Source organism: Sycon ciliatum, chromosome 2 (assembly GCF_964019385.1).
Source record: "Sycon ciliatum chromosome 2, ocSycCili1.1, whole genome shotgun sequence".
In the NCBI taxonomy this organism is placed as follows: Eukaryota; Metazoa; Porifera; class Calcarea; order Leucosolenida; family Sycettidae; genus Sycon; species Sycon ciliatum.
This window is the reverse complement of record NC_088644.1, coordinates 26,331,556-26,354,915: the sequence shown is the minus strand read 5'-3', so window position 1 is coordinate 26,354,915 and position 23,360 is coordinate 26,331,556. Positions and strand designations below refer to the sequence as shown.

Sequence of the window (23,360 nt, the reverse complement as noted above, 5' to 3'; positions counted from 1 at the left end):
GGAGCAGGACGAAAGTGCACGCATTTCAAGCAGTTTTCGCTAGGTCGCTGCTCTCTGGCGCTGGAGATATGGCGTCCTGGTCATCATGCGTGACCTCAGTCTCTTCCTCTCGCGGAGACCTTTCCAGGAAGCCCAAGATTGTGAAGTTTGAGTGAGTAGAACTGAAGTTACGTCCCAAAGAACATGAAAATATGCAGAATTTTGAAATTTTCAATCGGCTCTCAAAGGGTTAAACTTGCTCCACTCTGCTCAAACACCCCTGCATCGAACTGAGGGATTTGCCGAGGACGCAGCTGGTTGCGATGGCGTTTCCACATTGCATCACCGACTTGTATCTGATACGTCATCGGACTGAGAACAGCCGTGACCACGGCTGGGGCCCACTTATCTCCTCCTTTGCCGAAATTCAAAGCCAGGACAGCTTGGCCGCACTGAAATTCCGGGGTCCCATTGCCATTCAGCAGATTTCTTCACCAGATTGTACAGAGGTTTTCATTTCTTGTTGGCTGAGTTTTACGAAATAAACAAGAAATGTTGTTCTTTTCGAACGAACAGGTCTGGGACCGAGGTCCAACAGTTTTGGGCGTACTGGTACGCCGCAGTCCCTCATCTTTTGTTTTCTTGCTTTGCAAGCTGGTTGCCTTTTTCTGGACTCCCTTGATTTCGTCAGTCGTAGATCTACCTGCCTTTCCGTTATGCCTCCAAGGAAATCCAAGGCCCCCTCGGCAGCGCAGCTGGTACCTCCAAGGAAAAAATCCAAGGCCCCCTCGGCAGCGCAGCTGACCGTGGAGCTCAATGCAATGAGGGAGAAGTTTGAGGCGGAAAAGGAAGAGAGCGCCCTGAGAATCAGGCTCCTCGAGGGACAGCTGGAACGGGGAAATGAGTCGTCCTCGTCCAAGCGTAAACGCCGTAATGTTTCTGTGTCGTCGTCGTCTTCATCTTCTTCGTCATCATCTTCTTCATCGTCCTCGTCATCAGATTCGTCTGACTCGTCGGATGACTCCCGCCGGAAAAGAAAAACCAAAAAATTCAAAAAATCGAAGAAGTCGCGAAGATCCTCCACCTCGATGTCAGCGCGAAAGTGGAAGACAAGGTCTTATGAAGTGCAGCACGGCCTGAATGAGCAGCTGCAACGCCAACTCAAGAAGACCAGGCGGGACCTGCGGAAGCTGAAGGGTGGCCGAAGTCTCTCTAAGAGGCTCAGAAGAGGTGAGTCGTTGCTGTCTGCTAGACAAGAATGGTTGGTGGTGGCGGATGTGCATGGCCACGAGGCGGCCAGCAGGTTTCAAGAGGGGGGTGAGCTGGTCGACATCCTGTCGTCCTCCGAAAAGTCAAAAAAGCTAATCGCTGCGATTCAAAGCACGAAGCAAAGAGCCCCCACTGTTAACGTTAGGCAGCCCTTTCGTGGCAGTGCCCCAGCCACCTCGTCCAGGAGCTGGGGCAATTCCCCAATCCCCTTCACGCCGGGCGTCACAGCAACCCCTGCCCCAGCAGTTCCCCCCAGACCCCCCAGGCCTGTGTGCCACCGCTGCGGCAGCGCTGACCACTTCGTCAGATTCTGCACCCAGACCATCTCTGCCCCCGCTGCTAGAAAATAAGCCTGCTGTTGTTGCACCAATTCATTCCGATGAAGAAAGAGATGTTGATTCTTATTTGATGGAGGCTGATGGTGGGTGGGATGTGCGTGAAGTTGGTGTTCAAGATGTTCAAGTAGGTAGCCTAGCTAAATGTATGCAATTTTGGCGCATGATGGGGGCATCTAGGTTTATTCAAACCATAGTACTGCATGGATACGCACTGCCCTTCATAGAGGTCCCGCGTGCAAGAGAATTTGCAAACCACCGCAGTGCATGCGAGAATGCCGAGTTTGTTTGTGACTCGGTGGAAAGTCTGCTGAACCAGGGTTGCATTCAAGAAGTAAAAAGGGAGGATGTTGTAGTCACCAGTCCGTTAGGCGTTGTGAACAACGGCAAGAAGCTACGACTCATTGTGGACTTGAGGTATGTAAACAAGCATTTGCAAAACTTTAAGTTCAAGCTCGAGGACATGAAGGTCGTGGCAAATGTGTACTCTCAGGGAGATTATTTGGTTACGTTCGATTTGAAGAGTGGGTACCATCATATTGAAATTGCGAAGGCGTATTGGAAGTACTTAGGTTTCTCCTGGGTGGGGAAGGGGGGTGATCGCAGGTGGTTCGTTTTCCGTGTTCTCCCCTTCGGTTTATCCACTGCCCCATACATTTTCACGAAGGTAACCCGTGTCTTACTAAGACACTGGCGGAGGGACGGCATCAGATGCCAGCTTTACATGGATGACGGGTCGGGTGGGCACTCTACAGTTGAGGGTGCACAGGCAGTAGCGAAAAGATTGAAATCAGATCTAGTTCAGGCCGGATTTGTTCCAAACGAAAATAAGTGCCACTGGGAGCCCTCACAGACGGTAGAAATGCTTGGCATGGAAGTCGACATGAGGGAAGGGATCATACGGGTCACTAAGGGACGGGTGGAAAAGCTGAAGACGTTTGTAGAAAAGCTGTCACAGGTCGAATATCCAACTGCCAGACAATTGGCCAGGCTTACGGGGTATTTGCTATCTATGTCGCTGGCATTGGGCCCCGTGTGCAGGTTGAGGACGAGGTCATTTTATGCACTGATTATGAACCGTGAGTCGTGGCATGCAAAACTCAGCTGGTCTCAAATGGCGCTTCAAGATCTGGAGTTTTGGTCTGGCTCGTTTAGTCAATGCCACGGTCAACCTTTTTGGAAAAAAGACCCCAGGGTGACAGTGCTCTCGTGGTCCGACGCGAGCGACTCTGGCTGGGGAGGTTTCTCAGTTACATCAAAAGGAACTGAATTAGCTAAAGGGGAATGGACCAAAGAAATTGTGCAGGCTGGTGCCAGCTCCACATGGCGTGAGCTGCGAGCTATTTTGTTGGTTCTGAGTTCGCTGTCGAAAGAGATTGAAGGTGGCGTTTGCATTCACAGAAGCGATAACCAGGCAGCCGTGCACATAATACAAGTAGGCAGTTCAAAATCTCATTTGCAGAGCGAAGCACTGGAGATTCACAAGCTGTGCGCCGTGCATGGTATTCAGTTGCTGGCAGAATGGGTGCCTCGCGAAGAAAATGAGCTGGCCGATTACCTTTCAAAGCTGTCTGATACGGATGACTGGCAGTTAAATCCCAAATTGTTCGATTGGCTTGATTCGATGTGGGGCCCTCACAGCATTGATTGCTTTGCAAGCAGCAGAACAAAGCAAATGAGTAGATTCTGCTCAAGGTGGTGGAACCCGGGGTGCTCGGGTATTGATGCATTCACTGTGAATTGGAGCGGAGAAAGAGTTTGGCTGGTACCACCAATGTACTTGATAGGGCGTGTGGTAGATATGTTGATCGTGTCAAAATGCCACGGTACTTTGGTTGTTCCAGAATGGCAATCGGCGCCATGGTGGCCAAAGTTGCGTTGCGGCCCAAAGTGGGCAGATTTCGTTAAGGAGGCAATCAGCCTGCCAAAGTCTCATGATACCTTCCTGGAGGGTACTTGTCCATACAATTTCTTTGGGGGCAGTGTGAGTCCTTGTGACGTGTATGCACTACGCATTTGTACAGTGACAAACTGTGTTTGTTAGAAGAGGGATGCTGAAATTCGCCGGCCGCTGGAGTTTTTCTCTGACGGAAAGATGTCTGTTTGTGGAGCATGTGGTGATGAGCGAGAATGCGTGCATGCAGTGTCTGCGAGGTCCTGCTGCAGGATGTCCCCACTGTGGGGAGGTGATTGTGCTCTGAGCACGTAAGCAACTGCCTGGCAGTGGAAAGCTGTGGGTGCGAGTGAATGGCAGGAGTGGTGGAAGATCGCCAGGTATAGCGACGACATCCCCCTGGGGGAAGAAGGAAGCTGACGAGTCGACTGCTCTGACATAGCCAGCTAGGAAGCATTGACAGAAACCATTCTATTCTCTGTTCAGAACCAGCCAAGGACAACCTCTCAGAGGACATGAAGGCGCTGGAACAATGTCTGCCATCCATTATGAATATGAGTCGGGCACCAAGAACTGTGAAGAAGTACGACTCTGCTTTCTGTAGATGGAGCAAATGGGCAGAGCGTCAGAAGGTGCCTCATCTGCCAGCAGACCCATTTCACGTAGCCCTATATCTGGTCTACATCATGCAAGATGCCAAAACTGTCAGCCCATTGGTCTCAGCCGTGTGCGCCTTGTCATGGAAACATGATATCCAGGGATACTCGGACCCATGCTCTAACGGAGTGGTGAAGAATGTGATGCAGGCAGCCAAGCGCTCTCTGGCTCGACCGAAGGATAGAAAATTGCCATTATCAAAACCACTTCTGGAGCGCCTCCATCGGGAACTGTCAAGCTCATCACTGCAAGACCTGCAGACCCTAACCCTCATAGTACTGGGTTATGCCGGTATGATGAGGTGGGATGATTTGGCCAACATCTTCGTGGATGAGGTAGCCATCAAGTCATCACATATGGCGGTCTTCCTGCAAGTTCGCAAGAACGACCAACTGAGGCAAGGTAGCTGGGTGTTCATCAGCCGGTGGGAGAGTGACCTGTGCCCGGTATCGCTAGTGGAGCATCTGATTGAAAAAGGAGGGCACCAAGGTCATGTCAAGCTGTTCGGGCGTATAGCTCGTGTAAAGGGCAGGACCGCCATCAAGCACTCGCTATCCTACAGCAGAGCAAGAGAGCTAGTGCGTGAAGCTCTGAAGCGTATCGGCGTAAACCCAGATGAGTATGGTTTACACAGTTTGAGATCGGGAGGTGCATCCACGGCTGCTGCAGCAGGAGTACCAGATAGGCTCATTCAGCGACAGGGAGGATGGAGAAGTGATGCTATGAAGGCTTACATTCAGGAATCCCTGCCCAATCTGCTGCAGGTGTCTCAAGTGCTAGCTGTGTGACTCTACTGCTATGCTTTAGTGTCCTTGCTGTGGCTGTCCCCCCGCAGTTGTTATTCTGTGATGAGTGTGTGTGAGTGTGTGTGTGTGTATGTGAGAGAGAGAGAGAGTGTGTGTGTGAGTATGTGTGCAGTACTGACGTGTGAGTGAGAAAAGAAGTTTTCATTTCTTGTTGGCTGAGTTTTACGAAATAAACAAGAAATGTTGTTCTTTTCGAACGAACAGGTCTGGGACCGAGGTCCAACAGTTTTGGGCGTACTGGTACGCCGCAGTCCCTCATCTTTTGTTTTCTTGCTTTGCAAGCTGGTTTCCCACCCTCCCTCCCAATGAGGAGCTTTGTACGGTTTTCACACACAGATCATGATTGTGAGAGCGCTGCGTTACTCTCTCTCTCTGATAGATTTCTCAATATTGCTGCTACAATACAGGTTATAAGTTGTGCGAGGTGTGGAATGTGCGGATGCTCTGTCGATTGCTGTGCTTTTCTGTATGATTCACCTCGCACAATGCTGTCACTCTATGAGGTGTTGTTTTCGCTGGACGTTTTTCTGTCTGTGTTCTGGACACAAGAGTGCAACCAGCCTTGCTGTGGCTGTCCCCCCGCAGTTGTTATTCTGTGATGAGTGTGTGTGAGTGTGTGTGTGTGTATGTGAGAGAGAGAGAGAGTGTGTGTGTGAGTATGTGTGCAGTACTGACGTGTGAGTGAGAAAAGAAGTACCATTATTGTTGCGAAATGAGGTATGAACCGTCGCAAGAAATTCGCCGTTCCAATGAATGATTGAAGCTCGTTAACATTCGAAGGAGCCTTAGCGTCCCGCATTGCCTCAATCTTATCCGCTGTGGGAGCCACACCAGCACTAGAAATCGTGTGACCCAGGTAGGAAATCTCATCCATCATGAAATGAAACTTACTGGGATTAAGCTTCATCCCGACCTCCTGTAGGCGACGTAGTACCCTGATCAGGTTGTTGTGGTGTTCATCCTCATCCTTCCCAGTAATCAGGATGTCATCCACATAGACGATGCACCCAGGCAGATCTGCCAATATGGATTCCATTGTGCGTTGGAAAATTGCCACTGCCGAGTGAATGCCAAACGGCAATCTCACGTATTCATACAACCCCTTGTGAGTAGAGATTGTCGTGTACGGCCGAGAAGCTGGATCAAGCTCCAGTTGGTGATAGGCTTGGGAGAGATCCAATTTGGTGAATTCATCTCCCCCCGACAATTTCGCTAACATTTCCTCAATAGTAGGTAGCGGGTAGTGCTCCAAATCAGACTTGGCATTGATTGAGCGAGAGTAATCAGCACAAATTCGGATACTACCATCCGATTTCAGTACTGGCACAGTAGGCGATGCCCATTTGGAGCGCTCAACTTTGCGAATAACTCCCTCTGCTTCCAATATCTCCAAAGCCTCCTCGTACTTCTCCGTGATAGAGAACGGTACGGGACGCGCCTTGTGGAAAATTGGATCAGAATCATCCACTCTCAGGGTGATTTGAGCCGACCTCAGCTTGCCAACCTGAGTCGTATCGAATAGCTCCTCAAATTCCTCAATGAGAGCTCTCCTCCTACCATCCATTTGAACATGATTGACATTGACAATCTGTTTCCACGGTAGAGTAAATTGGGACAACATATCCCTGCCCAACAATGACGGACCACCATTATCCACCACACGGAGTAGTGTTGGTTTCTCCACACCATCAATGCTGACATTGAACTTCCCTTCACCAATACATTTGATTTCTGCCCCAGAAAAACCGGTCATGCGTACACTCGGTTTGGTTAAATTTGTACGAGACACCCCAAGTGACTCAAAATCATGGACAGAAATGATTGAAATGCCACTGCCCGTGTCGATTTCCATTACAACAGGAACATCATTCACAGCAATTTCCAATTTGTAGGAGGGCACAGATTTGCTCTTCAATTCGCCCTGATCCGAAATGTGGAACATTGGCATGCACTCAAGATCAGCAGATTCATGCTCACCTGCGTCATCAGTCACAACATTGTGCACCGACGCGCCTGACGTGGATTTCTGCCGACAAACACGCTCCAAGTGCCCCTTCCTGTGGCAGTGACGACACTCAGTGGCCTTGTGTTTGCACTTATCCGCCAAGTGTTGAGTAGACCCACAGCGGTAGCACAATCTCTGCTCTCGAGATTGATGAGAAACACCAGACTGCGCCTGCGAACGCGATTCCACTGGCCGGTGATTCACCTTGTGCACTTCCTGCTGAGAGCGAGAGGTCAGCTGCACGGCCGCGCGCGCAGCCGATTCCTGCGTCAAAGCTAGTTTGACGATGTCATTGAACGACTGTGCCGAAGTATCTTCTTTCGTCAATAAGAAATTTCGAGTGGATGAGCTGCTCAAGCCAGCAATAAACTGGTCTCGAAGCGCTCGATCGAGGGGATCAGCAAACTCACACCTCACAGCCAATCTCTTCAGACGAATGATGAAATCCGCAGTCGACTCATTTTCCTTCTGCTTCAACTGATGGAAATTGAACGTCGCCGAAACTTGCGAAATTGCAGGCTGAAAATACTTCCTCAAAAGATCGCAAATCTCCGACAGTTTCTTGTCAGCTACTTTCGCTGGCAGACAGAGGCTCCTCAAAATCGAGTAGACTTCCGCAGACAGCAAACTCACTAATACAGCCTTCCTTTTCTTGCTGGCAGCTAACTTGTCTGCAGCATTGGCCGAAGCAGCCACGGTTCCAATATCATTGGCAAAGAAATAGAATTCAAGTCTTTCCTCAAACTCTTCAAAGTCGCCGCCGGAAAACGGCTGAAGCGATGATATCCGAGCCATATCTTCGTCGCCAGTTGTTGTGTCCTACCCCAGGTGGGTTCTACTCGGACTCATCCAGCTCGATCACACACACACTTGAGGCCATTACAAATTTCAGTTCATCTCAAACTCCATACCCGAAAAAGACCCAGCTCCTGTGCGAGCATGCGCACTACATACATTATGGTCCATGTTCAGGACATGACAGCCCACTCGTTTTAAACGCTGTACTCCGTGTGAACATGCTGTGTCATAGTCGTTTCAACTCTAATGTAGTAATGATCTCGGCAAATGCTGTCACCTCCCTATTGTTGTTTGCTGAACCTTTCCATTTCAGCTCCATGCCTAGCCCACCCTCACCCCAAATGCACAAGCTGCTTTGGTGCTTTGGGAGTTGCTTTCTTCTAGTTTTTCATGCAACACAGCTCGACTCGATCCTTTACTACCATTTTGTTACGCCTTGTGATAGATCCCTGCTCAGCCGGTAGAAATGCCAACTCTTCATCACGTCATTCAAGACATCAGCCATATTCAGGTGTGTTGGTGGCGCTGAGTCCTCCTTGTAGATGATGTTCATAGCAATGCGTGCTAGTATTTTAACTCTCAACTACAGTAAAAGCTGTAACTAAAGACCACCGTGACTAGCGACCAGCCTGGCACTACAGACCACTTTGCCAGGCACGGACGGTCTCACATTCATATAATGGTTGCGCGGTGCAAACCTCTAAGTAAGGACCACCTGCAACTAAAGACCGCTTTCTCTGGCCCCAAGGGGTGGTCGTTAGTCACAGGTTTTACTGTAGTTTGGAATTGAAGGAAACACCCCTGGTCCTTGCCGGGCACATTTTGCAGATTGTCAACCGTGTTCCGCAAGTCTATTTTGAAGCCGATGGTGCTCTATTTGTGCAAAGAAGATTGATGAATAGTATGGGGTCTCCGCAGTTTGCCAATTAGGCAATTACACATATCAGCTATCGAGCCCTTCTACTTTTTGGTGGAATGTGTTGCGTTTATTACTTGAAGTATATCATTGGCAACAAGAGTTTGATCTGTTGCTATTTCCATCAACTTGATTTTGTGGTGTTAGCGTGTGTTAAATGTGTTGATGCTGAGTGTTTCTGTCTTTGTGGGTGTTGTGGTGGCGGTGATGTGTGTGGGTCTGTGTGCATGCGTGCGTGCATGTGTGTGTGGGTGTGTGCGTGTATGTGTGTGTGGGTGTTTGTGTTGACAGTTTGGTAATTTCCAGACAGAGCCTTGCTCGACACCTGCGAATCTCTCCTCTGTTCAGGTTTGTGTCTGCTAGACTTTATACTCTCCGTCACTTGGACCTGTATAATAATTTTGTGGCTTATATCACGGGGAACATGCAGTGAGCATATTATGCTCATTGCGCTTTCTCCGTGTTCTAAGCCAAACATTCATTCCGAAAGGCCTGCCTGGCATCCACTATGCACATGCATTTCTGTACTGTACAAACAAAAACAACTGTCGATGTGACCTCATTTAATTTGGCGTCTCGGGAGGGAGATGCATCGTTGTGGCCAGTTTTTTCTTCTCAGTGAAGATGTCTTGGATCGGATCAACCCTTTCCAGAAATGTGCTCTAAGTGTACATGTACATCTGCAAAGCAAAGTTCAGGTTTTGAGATCTTAGCCAGTTATCCACCAACCATGGAAGCAGACAGCTTGCCCGATGGCCGATCTTCATGGCACTGCATTCGCTAGTTTTACTCTCCCGCTGATTGAGCGAGTTCGAGGATGGTACAGCAACTGCTGTTGCCAACAACTGAGCTGTGGCAAGCTTTGGGAGCAGCTTTGAAACCATGACGTCACCTTTGCATTGTTTACAGGATGGCTTCCCCCCCCCCCCTCCAATCTCCGGATTGGGGACGATAACTGAAGGAGAAGAACTATCCTTCTAACAAAATTTCAGGGTACAAACAGAGAGATTAGCTCCCGTGTCCTTGGAGAAGTGACACAAGACTTTTTTGGTCAAATGTTTCTAGGAGGATTTGCACACAGGCTTATCCCGCTGCAGAACTGTGGATATTACGAATCAGTGTCTGATAGTCTAATGTGTTTGTGCATATGGTGTGTATGCGTTGCAGGATGACCGCCTTGAATATGTTTCGTCGGCACACCAGACATTGGCATCGTAAGTTTTCCGGATGTGTAACTCTTGCATGGTAACTTGTCGCATGTAAAATGCTTCAAGATATGTAATATTCTTCTAGCGTGTACTCAATACTTGTATATATGCACTGGACATTGGTACAGTATAGCCTTGTGTATGTGTGTGTGTGTGCGTGCGCGTGTGTGTGTGTGTGTGTGTGTGTGTGTGTGTGTGTGTGTGTGTGTATGTGCCCTTTGTTACATCCTACAATAGCCCATCCAGTCCAACCGGTGGTGTTTCTGGCATGGAGGGCCTGCCCTTGAGCTCCACATCACCTATTCCGAACTTGACCACCCTTGACTCGCCGTTGACCAACGTACATCATGGTCAAATGGGAGCGCTTAGTCATGTGCGGCCGCCACCTGGACACGCTTCACTTGCTGCGCCCATTGATACACAACCGGTAGGTGTATATGTATGCGCCCATTGATACACAACCGGTGTGTATGTATGCGCCCATTGATACACAACCCCCGGTAGGTGTGTATGTATGCGCCCATTGATACACAACCGGTAGGTGTGTATGTATGCGCCCATTGATACACAACCGGTAGGTGTGTATGTAGACTTGTGTATAGACTGCTGTGCTTGAAATATGGCCTACCGGTATCTGCATGTTGGTTCCTGAGCGGCGTACACTAGTATTGGTAGAGACTTGATAGATTGTGTAGGTTGATGGTGTGATATCCATGTACATGTCTTGTGTTGACGTCACTAAGACGTCACTAGGACTCTGCATGCACGCAGGCCAACCTGTGCTTCCTTGCCCTTTCCTTGTTGTTCTGTCTTCCGAGTCCTTGAAGTGACTTCCGAGTTGTTGGCTTTTGTGACTAGAATTATACATACCGGTAACATCCTTGTCTCAGCCTGAGTTGTAATAGACGGGTACTCTTAGTGTGTTGGAGCTTAGTTATGAGTATTGTGGTCGCTATGATCTGGGCGTGTTGTGCAGCATACTGTGTACTTGTAGTGTCTATGGGTCCAATGGTTCTGTGCATGGTCACAGTGGCTGTGGGGTTGAATTTCCCACCGTAGTGTGCTGCTGAAAACAAGGAAGAAATGTTTTCTTGTGAGAATTGGTGTGGTGTTTATTCCAATGTAAATTCCAATGTAAAATCGGGCTCCGTTTCATGCTAGTGATCTCATTTTCGAGATTCCAGCGTCTTTGTTCTTGTTCTGTGCCAGTACATTTATCTGGTACAGGTACACTGTGCATGCAGTGCTGCATGAAAACACACACTGGTGCTCCTAATTTTTTTTGAAGCCTGAAACGTTATTATTTAAACTTATTATTATCTTGGTGAATTTCTAGCCTGGATGTTCTTCAGCAGCCCATTCTTTGACGTCCGAACTTACTGTACATGTACTCGATAGTTTGTTAGAGAGTAGCCATACGCCTGTTTTTGTAGTTTCTAATGATGATTGCAGTGGTTGCCTGCTTCTTCTTGTCCGCTTTTCTAGATTGTAGCAGAAGGACTGGGTGCCGACGGCCAACCTTCGTCTGTTGGTGCCAATGCGCTATTGTCTCTAAGCAGCGACTTGCTACCTACCCAATCAGGTCAGTGTGATAAACGTGATGCTTTGTAATACCTGCAGTGTGTGTGTGTGTGTGTGTGTGTGTGTGTGAATCTTTATAGTACTCTCGGCCTATTTAAAAAGGGGAAGTTAAGGCAAAAATTAAAATTTCACCAGTTGTAGTCTTCGGAGTGCTGAGTCGAATGGTCGTGGTCCGAGGAAGCTGAGACGCTCCCTTCCTACTTGAATCCCAATCGAACTCGCGCACTTCCACCGAAACTGGGTGACTGCGCCCTACTAGATGGGGATTTGTATGCAAAATGTCACTAAAAGCGCCATTTCGTTCTTATAAAAGCACGGATGACCGCGATTGGCCCATATGTTGTAGTCTTTTGGACGCTGAGTCGACTGGTTTTGGTCCGAAAAGGCTGCGATGCAGCGTTCCTCCTTTATTCCCAATCGAACATGGTTGAAGAACCGGTCACGTGGTCCTGGGTGCCCAAATCACCTGGTCACCACGCCAGCAGGTGACAACTTTCACACCAAGGTTCAACTCGAGTTCAACTCGAGTGACAGGACTGCACCCAAAAAAGGTCAAACAGGCTAGTAAGTTGTACCCTGCAGGCACGGTGACCAGGTGACTGGTGTACGCAGGAGCACGTGACCGCTTCTTCAACCATGTTCGATTGGGAATAAAGGAGGAACGCTGCATCGCAGCCCTTTCGGACCAAAACCAGTCGACTCAGCGTCCAAAAGACTACAACATATGGGCCAATCGCGGTCATCCGTGCTTTTATAAGAACGAAATGGCGCTTTTAGTGACATTTTGCATACAAATCCCCATCTAGTAGGGCGCAGTCACCCAGTTTCGGTGGAAGTACGCGAGTTTGATTGGGATTCAAGTAGGAAGGGAGCGTCTCAGCTTCCTCGGACCACGACCATTCGACTTAGCACCCCAAAGACTACAACTGGTGAAATTTTAATTTTTGCCTTAACTTCCCCTTTAAAGATCGTAGCTGTTACTAATGAGGCCTTTATGGTTGAAACAGCTTGCTGTCTACAGCATTGGGTAGTACTCACGGCATGTACGTACTAGCAGCAGGGCATAATGTTGCGGGTAAATCTTGCCTCGGTGTGCTTGCACTGCTTAGCGAGTACCATGCTTACACGCCACATTGTTCAGTCATGGTGATAAGTATGATGTAACACGTATGTGTGTTGACTGGGAGTGTGCAATGCCTGTTTCTGGTCTCTTCAAACTGCTGCAGGCGCCATAGCCATTCCCGGTTCCGGAGCACATTCATCCTCCGCACATTCAACACCGGCTGGCTCGCTCGGCACGTCGGGTTTCCTGGACCGCGCCTCGTCGAATGTAGGCTCAGCACCGGGTGCTGACTCGGGTATCACTGCCCATCAGTCACCTCTAATTGTGGGAACTCCGCCTGCACCATCGGTATGTAGACATGTCCATGTATATGTATTAGTGTTTCAGGTACTTTGTCGCAGTACAAGTAGTAACATTGGAATTTGTGCTTGAGGTGTGGACTCATCCTTCATGGAAGCCCTGCCTGCCATGCGGCTAACAGGAGCAGAGTTAGAAGTCGACCGCATATCTGGAGGAATAGTGGACATTCCTCGTCAATCCGTAGGTATTGTGAAGCCGAAGCCCTATGAGAGCAGACAGTTGTCCCATCACCGAACCCCCATAGGCATGGCATGTTTGCCAAGACAAGACAACTACAACTGTGAAAACGTCAGCAGTCAAGGGAAGAGTCTGAAGAAGAAAAAAACGCAAACTGCCATTCTTCTCCGTTTGATGACAGTTTTTGCATGTACACTAATCCACCCTAATCCAGATGAAGATTCCTGTCATCGAAGAAATTCTGTTCCTGGAAGCGCATCTCCATCTCCCTTTCTCTCCTGCATTGTGAGTTTCAGCTGCGGCAATGCGTGTCTTTGTGCTGTGTGCTGTGACAGCTGCGCTCTACTCAGTCACCAGCGGTGTCGGTGTCACCAAGCCTGACTGCCCAGGACCCTAGCACCATTGGTTTTCACTCGGCCTCACCACCAGCACCTATTGCCATGCCACCTTCACAGCAACAACAGCAGCAACAACCGCCGTCGGTTCCCCCTCAGCAGCAAGCACAGCAGCCAGCTACCAGCCAGCAGGCCGAACAGAAGTCACAGCCCCAGACGACGTCGGCGGCAACCACTGCCGCAAGCCAGGGCTCAGCACACACTGAAGAACCGCAGCAACCACAGCGCCAGCAGCGACAAACGTCGTCACAGCAAGGCTCTTCTCAGTCGTCCCACCATCACCAGCAGCAGTCGCACCAGCAATCTCACCACCAGCAACATCATCAGCAGCAGCAACAGCAACACTCGAGTACTCATAGCCAAACACATGGACACCAGCACCAGCAAACATCTGGACAGTCTTCATCTGGTTCGGCACACCATGGCCATGCTGGTGCTCCACCAGGAATTAGTAATTTGCCGATGAGAATGCCAGGTGGGTGGGCAATGACTGTCTGCGTGATGTTAAGATCCTCTGCTTGTGTGTGTGTGTGTGTGTGTGTGTGTGTGTGCACGCGCACGCACGCATGCCAACGCGTATGTGTGTGTGTCGTAAACCCTGATCAAGAATCGCTTCACATTACTCGGTTGTGTTGCGATTTCTTTCGGTAGGGTACAGCAAACGCCTGCAGCTGTTCACACTTGTTTCTTCTACCGTTTTCAGCGGTGGCACGTGGAGCAAGTTTTGTAACCTGCAGTAACATAATAATACTACAGTGCTGGCCGCAGTGAAATCTGACCATTGCCTCGTGAACTGCGGTGTGGGTTGCATTTTGGGTACGTCAACCGTGCTGGACTGCACAACTGTAGGGTGCCGTCGAGTGTTGCCGGGTTGAAATGCCCCGTTATCAGATTCCACTGCCTTCTGCTGTGATGTTTTCGAAATGTACTAGTAGTCTGGACTTATACTGGTTTGTATGTTGTTCTGCTGCATTTGGCAGCTGAGATGCCATGTTGCTGCATCTCTTTGTGAGCTGATTATGAGCGCTACAGGTGCGAACATGATACAAATGTGATTGTAGTTATTGTTGTTGGTATGCTTTTCTGTCGTGCACTCTTGATGTACATCTGCTTTGTGTACTGAGTATGTGTGTGTGTGTGTGTGTGTGTGTGTGTCTTGTGCTGTGCATGCTGTGTGTCTTGTGCTGTGCTGTGCTGTGTGTTCATACCGGTGTTTGTGTGTGTGTATAGGCATGAAGTCCATGCCCCCGAACATGATGATGGGACCAACAGCACCAAATGCTGCTGCCTACATGCCTAACTTCATGGTGAGAGCAAAAAGCGAGAATGCAGCCATCCTCTCTTTTCTAGGTACATGCATCGAGAGTCACCCGGAGCTTGCAACCAGTATACTATAGCACTCTCAAACGTCTGGCTGTGCAAAAGTGCATCTGCAACCTGGCACACTTGAGTTGCCTGTTTGGATACTCCCCCCTACAGATGTGAAGCAAAAGCAAGAGAAACAATCCAGGCCAACGGCGGGCATTCTTATTTCCATCTTTTTGTGACCACAGTAAAACTCAGCTGCTGTACCGTGCATGTACTTCCTCCGTATACAAAAACTTCTTGACTTTGTTTGAACGGTGTTTTTGAGCAAGAACCTGCTCAACGAACGACGCCAAAGGCTGTCATCGGCAACCCACGTCCATGTCGAGGTTAGTTTGGTTGATCCCGAACAGATTCTCCACGGACGCCATGCGTGTGAGGACGTTGCCGACAGAAACTCAAGAGTCAAATGAAAAAAAACTAACACTTACTTGCTCGAAACTGACACAGTGACGAAGTGTAGCTCGTGGCTGGAACACAGAGTCACGCGGCACTCGCTGCCCTGAAACTGGCCAGGCTCGTACTTGCGGTGCGCGGCCCCATAGATCTACGCAGGGTGAGAACATAGATTTGTTTCGCTCGCACGGCGAAATGAAACATTTCAGTCGTCGTGCAACCAGCACAGACTCAGGATCAGAATGTCGATGGCCTGGCTTTCTTCGCCTCTCACCAGTCAGACGTCTCCTTTGTCGCCAAGAGAAATCGCAGGGACCTCCTCGAAGCCGTTGTAGAATGTTTTGGAGGATTCTCCTGGCGAGAAAATGCGAAGCATGTGGATGTGCTTGTACGACTCATTTCACGGCATAATGGAGGTCGCGGGTTGGAACGACTGAATATAGTCGACACCGATTCGTACACAGCTCTAGAGATGAAGAGGACGTAGCCAAAGTCCAGCGTCGGATCATCACTGCAGGTGACAAGAATCTGAACGAAATGCGAGCGGAAGCAGCGACTGTTAGCGATGCGGAGTCAGCGTCGTCAGGTGACAATGACATGAGCGACGAAGACTCTGAAAAAACTCAATCTCATTCGTCTGAGTTGCTTTTTTCTTTGTATATAGCGTGTAAACAGGTTAGACAATGCCACGAGTGTTATTCCGAGTCAAACGGAACAATTCCAGAGGTGTGCGCAGCTTTCAAAAAAAGTCACGAAGTTTTTGTATACGGAGGAAGTACATGTACACCTGCTTCACAGTAGCATCTTCATGTTCCTCTGGCTGTCTGGTCTCTGAGAAGCCATGCTGCACCACTACTAGTACGTGCTGTAATTGAATTCCAGTGCATGTTTTAGTGTAGTGTTACTGACTGGCCAGAGTTGATACCATGTGTGCTGTTGTAGCAGTTACTGGCCAGGTTTGATACCATGTGCGCTGTTGTAGCAGTTACTGGCCAGGTTTGTCACAGTGTATGCTGTTGTTGGAGCACAAGCGCACGCCTAAGTTTACTGTACCCGGCGTGGCGATGTGATTAACCTTTTTTGAATGTGTGCGACAATAGTTTCTGCTTTTAATTAATATGGACAATGTTTTCGCTGGTGCTGCACAAGTGCCTAAAATAGCAGTCGGTGTGTGTCGGTGTATCCGTCTGTATTTGTCATGTAGGGAATGCCCGTCATGCCTGGTTATTCTGGAGAGTTTGATGCAGCTCAACAGCAGCGTGGTCTGGCAATGGTATGTCAATCAAACTTTTGGTCGCTCTCTGTCTCTCCTTTTTGCTTCTGCCTTTCCTTCTCTTTCCTTTTCCTTCCAACCGTGCTGCGACCCACAGTTAATTAGGAACTCGTGGCCTGGCATGAATAAAACATGGATGTGGCAAATGGGATTTAGTTAGGCCTTTGGCCTATGGTTGGTGGATCTGATCTATCCTCCCCCACCGTTTAGGAGCCGCATCTGACGCCTGATCGTGGGGTGGTGGCGTCCCACGGAAGCGGAAAGGTGGTTCTTGACCAGGGAGTTGTATGACTCCTTGTTCTTGACCTGCCCGGTACGCGAACCCGTCGAATTTTTTTCCTTCTCTCCCTCCTCTCTCTCTCTCTCTCTCTCTCTCTCTCTCTCTCTCTCTCTCTCTCTCTCTCTCTCTCTCTCTCTCTCTCTCTCTCTCTCTGGCTGGATTGCAATGCCACCTTTTGTGTGCGTGTTTTGTTTGTCCGTTTCCGATTATTGTCATTGTGTTTCTTACTTTTTTTTTACTCCGTTTCCAGTCTGGTGTGAGAGATGGAAATACTAACTTCCAAGGTATGTGCACCGGCCACAGGCAAGGCTTTTTCTTCTAACTTAATATGACATCGCTTTTCGGGTCAGTCTCTGGTTGTGACTCTTGCACTAACCCCCATTGCATGACGAATATTCCATTGAGAGGCACCTCAACTAGTGTCTCCCTTTCACATCCTTGTGAAATGGAAACTTGTCATTGCGAGAGACACAGAATCATTCAAATGATTGGTCCTTGTATTCAGCTTTGCCTTCTCCGGGGGTGAAGAAGATGGTGGATGATTTCCTCGCATACACAAGCATGAATGCTATTGTCACTGACCGTGACAGTGTGATCTAGAGCTCCTGCTATTGATTGCGACTCTCCTCGTTTTCAGGCAACGCGGATGGCAAGTTTGGACACGAAGGATCATCTTCGTCAAGCTCCATCCTTGGCACCCCCAGTGAGTGTGGCATGCTGCATGCATTTTTTTAGGGCTGAAACGATTATACCGAATAATCGAGTACTCGTTTGATAACTCTAACGATCGAGCAATCGTTTAGAGTACCGATTACGATTATTTTGCGTTTTTTAAATTTTCAATTTCTTACGCACTGCACGCGCGACTCGCCTTGTTACATGCTGTCAAAATCGAAAAACAGTCCTATCCTAGTGCAGTGTAGTACAACGCAGCTGGAGCATGAAGCTCGAAGGTCAAGGTCGCGTCCGGTCTGCATACATAACACTTTTTTTGTGCAAAATTTTGTACATATTTCCACTTTTGGCCTTTCTACGTACATATTCCAGGTGCGGCCTCTTAAAGATTATAATCGAATAATCGATCGTTATGATAAAGAGTAATCGATTGGGCTAAATGCATGATCGTTTCAGCCCTAATTTGTTTGCATTTTGAAATGATGCAGCATGCCATGTGACAAAAGAGTTCTTTAAAAAAAAGAGTAGTAGAGCATTGGTGGCCCTCTCAGATAGCCCACTAGTGGTGCTACAGGTATCCCACTCCCATGAATATTATAAATATACGACTCTATTCTATTCCTGGCCTGGTTCTCCATGAAAATATGGGTCTTTCGTGGTGCACTGGCATACAGCTCCATATATGAATGGGTTTATGGCATGGAGAAAAAAACCCTATGAATCTGACATTCTCCCTCCGCCTATACTTGTATGCATCCCATTTCTACTATGACGTGGGTGTGGTTGTTGTGCATATGTCTGGTGTATCTACGCTACTGTGCAGGCGGTATGAACTTCATGGCGGCGCAGCCGCAAGCACAGCAGCTGGGCATGTACAGCATGTATCCGAATATGTACATGGCACCGATGATGCCTTTCCCGGCCGCTATGTACAGCGGTTATCCTCCTCCGGTAAGTACACGCCAAGTGGCCGGACAGTGATCATCACCATATTCCACAAGTGAAGCTGATAGTTTCTTCTCGCCATTGCTAAAGGTTCTGCGCATGCATGACAACGTAATTGAGGCCCATCAATTTGAGGGTAGGTTTTGTGGAATTACGTCAGGAGCAAGTAGGAAGTTCTGGCCTCGTATCACAGTAGCTTTGAACGTTGTGGGGAAAAGTGTGTTCAAGAATATCTTCTCCAAGCCTAGAAAGGCCAGAGCGTGCATGTGGTTGTGTTTGAACTGAATCAAAGCCTGGAAAAGTTCATAAAAAACAGTCAAGAGTTTAGGAAGGTTTGGGGAACCATTAGCTTTGCTTGTGTTGTATCTGTACTGTGAAAATTCTATGGGCTGTATGGTTATTAAAACGTATCAGCACTGTGGAGCCAGTAGTTTCGTGTTGGCAACTGTAAGCAGAACACTGATATGCTGTGATTATACCAGCCTTTTCCATGACTGTATAATTTCATCCATTTTCCAAATTGGAACTTGGAAAAGTCTGATCTCTTCTCTCTCACTGGGTCTAGATTGGGTATTGAAAACTGGAATTTCTCCTTTCAGATTCAGTGCAAGCCCTGGGATGTTCTCCTTTGCGTGTTGCTTGCAGGTACCAAAGGGTAGTCACTTCGGTACTGGCGCGCCGGGCTTCATGCCTTCTCCAGCTGCTGCTGCGGCTGCATATGGACAGGGTAAGCGGTTAGTGTCGCTGCTACGTGCCGTGTTGCTCTGGCTTTGACAAACATTCCAAGTGCTGTCCCCAAATAGGCGCTGGGCCATTTTACAGTGCCATTTCAAAGAGCAGAATTATACTCTGCAGAATTAGAATAAAGAAAACCCTGTCCACCTAAACCCTTTGTGGAGAGACAAGCTGCTGCTCGCTTTCCACTCATGTTTACCTGAGTGTGACTGTCATTGTACTAGAAATTAGCAAATGAATCCGCAATGCATGCAAGCGGTCTCAGTGGTGTGCAATATGTGTGTGTATGGGGGGGGGGGCATGTGTGTGTGTATAATGTGTGTGTGTGTGCGTGCGTGTGTGTGCACATGTGTGTGGGTGTGCATGTGTGTGTGTGTGTTGAGGAGCGCTGGAGGACTGGCTGTGCATCGCTGTCCTGTGTCCACGGATGTCCCCACTGTATCTATTCGCCATGAATCTGACTCTTTTCGATGTGATGTTTGTCGCCGCTCTTTCCGCTCTCGTTCTGGTGTGAGCCGTCATCACTGTGACCGTGCGAAACGGATGTCACGTGCAGCCAGGAACAACTGCCGTCATGAATGCGAGCATTGCGAAAGACGGTTCTCAAGGCCACAGGACTTGCAACGCCATGCCAAATATGTTGACTTTGCGATTTCTCTCTCTTCTCTTCTCTCTTCTTGTCGTTGTCTCCCGCTTCTGGGAGCGGCGTGGCCCGATAGGGTAGCTGTACATAGTAGTAGCAGTAGTAGTAGTAGTAGTAGTAGTGTGTGTGTGTGTGTGTGTGTGTGTGTGTGTGTGTGTGTGTGTGTGTGTGTGTGTGTGTGTGTGTGTATTTCATGTGTGTGTGTGTGTGTGTGTGTGTGTTGCATGTGTGTGTATGTGTGGGCGCATGCGTGGGTGTGGGGTGTGTGTGCTCCACTGGGGTAGGATACGATGATGTGGACTTCAAGACCTCGCTCTACCAGCCATCAACTCAAGGCAGCAAAGGTGCAAGCACATCCGGTAGGTGAACTGAGACCAGGATGGGAATATTGACAAATCATCTGATTGTGGCATAGTGCTCTCAAGATGAGGATACATGTAGATCTACTGGATGATACAGGTAGACTCCCTCTAATTCGAATACGGTATAATTCGAAGTTCGAACATTCCGTGTAATTCAAACTTTTTCGTCGTACCGATCTCCTGCAAGTCACTTCAAGTCAAATTCGAATACGGTATAATTCGAAGTAAGAAAAGTGCGCCCGCTGTATATTTCGAACTCAGTCTTCGTACAGAAGAGCAGTTTACAGTACAGTGACTATGTCCTTCGAACGCTTATTTCGAAGTGAGAGGGAGTTCTTATACCTGTAATTCGAAGTTCATTCTTTTCAAGAGTAGCTCAAACATTGATCCCTGATGGCGCTTCAGGATCGAAAATAGCGTTCAAGAAACCCACCTTCTCTAGAAATTTGATTCAAGCCCGTGGGAGGCAAAGTGCAAAGATTTGATTGGAGATGACTTCTTCCAGGTGGCTGACTTCCTTAGCGGATCTCAGTGGCCTTTCTTGCCGCACCAACTCGTGCGCAGCAATGTTGGCGAACAACAACAACACTGGAAGTCGTAAAAATTGTCTATGCCCATGCTCCTCTTCCGTTCTTCAGAACGACGTGATGCTGTCCGAAGGCTTTTCATGACGTGGATTAGGAAGCGCTGTTCTTTTCCGTAGAAATTGTTTCAGGACAGCTGCAGTGACTGACAATTTCTTCACTAGAAGATGAAGATACATGTAATGTCAAAATTTGACATTAATGACTTTGTGTCGATCCAGTGTTTTGATCCAGTGTGTGTGTGTGGGGGGGGGGGGGGGATTATCATTGTATGAGTGTGTCATTGCTTTATGTCTTCTGTGCTTGTGTTGCTGGTACTGCAGCATCGTACAACTCATCGGCCGGTGGTAATCTTGGTTCGTCCTACAACAAATCGCATCCGGTAAGCCAGGTAGCATTGCCTCTGAATTCCTTATCAGTGCTGTGTTTGGCCAAGCAAGTGCCGTGTGTAGAATCACGTGTAGTCCTTAGTACTCTATACCTCTGCTGAGTAGCTAGATGCCCCCCCCCCCACACACACACACTTGCGCCAGCCTCTCCAGAGACAGGTTGCATTCCAACCTGTGCTCGTTGTGTAGGGGGGGGGGGGGGTACATTGTGCCCACAGTACCGTGTTTCCCGCGGCTTTGGCTACAACTTCACTGCTGAAAGTAGATCAGAAGTTTGGTGTTTGGCTAAGACCCCGGACATGCACTTCAGTGCAAATAGTCAAGTACGTTCTCCAGTGTTCGTTTACAACTTCACCTGTCAGTGGTGTATGGTGTTGCACCAGTGTAGCATATGGTATATCCTAGTAGACCGGTTGGGGTACCAGTAGTTTGTCCTGTGGGGATCTGTATTGCTTCTACAGGTATAACAATGATCCAGAGGGGTAAGCAGCGGCATTCGGCCTTGTCCAGATTCTTATCAATGTGTGGTGGTTGATAAAGTATAAAAATGCTAAGAATATTTGAGCTAGTGTACGGTTTGTGAACTTCGTCAACTGGTTTTCATTGGTATGGGCTATTCTGTTCTTTTCTGTCACCACCACCACCACCACCACAGTATGATAAATCAAACTACCAGGGTAGCTCCAGTGGTCTATTCCCAGCACCTGGCAACCAGCAGTCGGCCCAGGCAGCGGCAGCCTATCAGCAGCTGGCCGCGGGACAGGCGGCGTCGCAGCACGCCATGATGCCCGGATTGGCGGCAGCTGCGGCGGTGGCGGCTGCGACCGGCGGTACCCTGCCCGGCAGCCAGTCACTGCACTCGCCGTTCCATCCCGCCGTGCTCGACGCCAGCAACCCGGCGGCTGCAGCGGCCGCCGCCGCTGCAGCAGTCTCTGTACAGTCCCAGCAACAGCAACAAGGCGGTGGCAGTGGCCGTGGCGCTGGCGGTGCTGCCATGCCCTCAACGTCGCAGATGCCATCGGGCGGTAGCGGCGGTGGCAGCAGCTCCGCTGGTGGTGGCATGCACAAGCATCATTCCCACAACACTTCGGCAGCGCAGGGTGGCGGTGCTGGCAATGCGGCCAGCATGATGAAGAGCCACGCTTACAACCAAGGAAACTGGTAACTACTGCCCTTGCCTCTTATTGGTGGCGTTATCAGTTGATCTACTTTTACCGATGACTGATGTCTGTGACGACAGCGGCAACTTGTTGACACTGATGTTCAATGCGGATGATCATGTGCCTTTGGGCTGGGCTGGCACTGTCCTACTACCGAGCACACACGTCTGGTCTGATCTCGACATGCAGCACAGGGCGTTGCGCACAAACTTTTGAGCCAAGCGAACTGTACCGATTCTGCACGTATATGTTTGTACACTGACACACACACACACACACACACACACACACACACACACACACACACACACACACACACACACACACACACACACACACACACACATGCACATATGCACACACCACATGCACACTGATACAAACACGCGCACACACACGTACACACACACACACACTTGCGCAGTCAGGCACTGTCTGGTGTTTGAGCACAGGAAGTGCACCTTTCTTGTCTTAGCCCCACGAACTATTATCACTTACTCGTTGTCTCCCATTAATCTTCTCTGGCTCTGGACAAGTAGAAATGTTCTGCCATGCACCCCTTACCTACCTAGCACCTACAGCCCTTTTACCATTTCCCCTCCCTTGAAATGGGAATGCTGTTTGAGCGATCCCGCTCTTGCTAAATCTACTACCTGTATCAGTATAATGTCTGGCAGGTTTTGCTAGCTAACCACTGGTCACATGTTCTTACTCTTTTCTCCTGTTGTTTTTAGATACGTATTTTCTTCTTATTTTCTACCTTTTTTAACGAAGCACATGGATTCAGATTGAATTTCAGAATCTACGGTACGGTTGTGTTTTTTGTCTTCCCGGGTACAAGTGAAGTGTTTCTACCCGGCATGCCGGCAGCATATCCTGTAGTGCTGTGAGCCGCTAAGTCCTGGCTTGTACTCATGCGTAGATCTACCCTCAAGGAGCATGATGTATGGTCAAGAGGTACGCCAGCAAATTTGGTGAAAGCCAAAGGAACACAGTTTGTGTGAAGATCCAAACAAATGTGGGTCCTCTGCACTCAGTGGAGTCAAGTCGAGCGAGCTGCAACTCCCGGTGCCGGAAGGCGAGCTCACGCCCCTGCATGGCTACTTCCCC

General features: G+C 48.9%; 1 protein-coding gene across 2 annotated transcripts in view; it reads left to right on the top strand.

Moving 5' to 3' along the window:
• The window catches only part of LOC135809412 (AT-rich interactive domain-containing protein 1B-like), a 33,480-nt gene extending 10,425 nt beyond the window's left edge, over positions 1-23,055 (top strand). The window contains exons 9-24 of one of the 2 annotated variants that reach the window (XM_065322756.1): positions 8,189-8,254; positions 8,951-9,007; positions 9,827-9,873; positions 10,105-10,294; positions 11,353-11,449; positions 12,675-12,859; positions 13,384-13,918; positions 14,674-14,750; positions 16,409-16,477; positions 17,008-17,041; positions 17,395-17,460; positions 18,256-18,383; positions 19,023-19,104; positions 20,040-20,114; positions 21,025-21,083; positions 21,746-23,055. In XM_065322756.1, coding sequence (XP_065178828.1) covers positions 8,189-8,254; positions 8,951-9,007; positions 9,827-9,873; positions 10,105-10,294; positions 11,353-11,449; positions 12,675-12,859; positions 13,384-13,918; positions 14,674-14,750; positions 16,409-16,477; positions 17,008-17,041; positions 17,395-17,460; positions 18,256-18,383; positions 19,023-19,104; positions 20,040-20,114; positions 21,025-21,083; positions 21,746-22,255 — 2,277 coding nt within the window. In that variant the 3' untranslated portion in view covers positions 22,256-23,055. The remainder of the gene's footprint in view (positions 1-8,188; positions 8,255-8,950; positions 9,008-9,826; positions 9,874-10,104; positions 10,295-11,352; positions 11,450-12,674; positions 12,860-13,383; positions 13,919-14,673; positions 14,751-16,408; positions 16,478-17,007; positions 17,042-17,394; positions 17,461-18,255; positions 18,384-19,022; positions 19,105-20,039; positions 20,115-21,024; positions 21,084-21,745) is intronic. The other variant, XM_065322757.1, reaches the window with a different exon arrangement.
• The last annotated feature ends 305 nt before the right edge of the window (positions 23,056-23,360 follow it).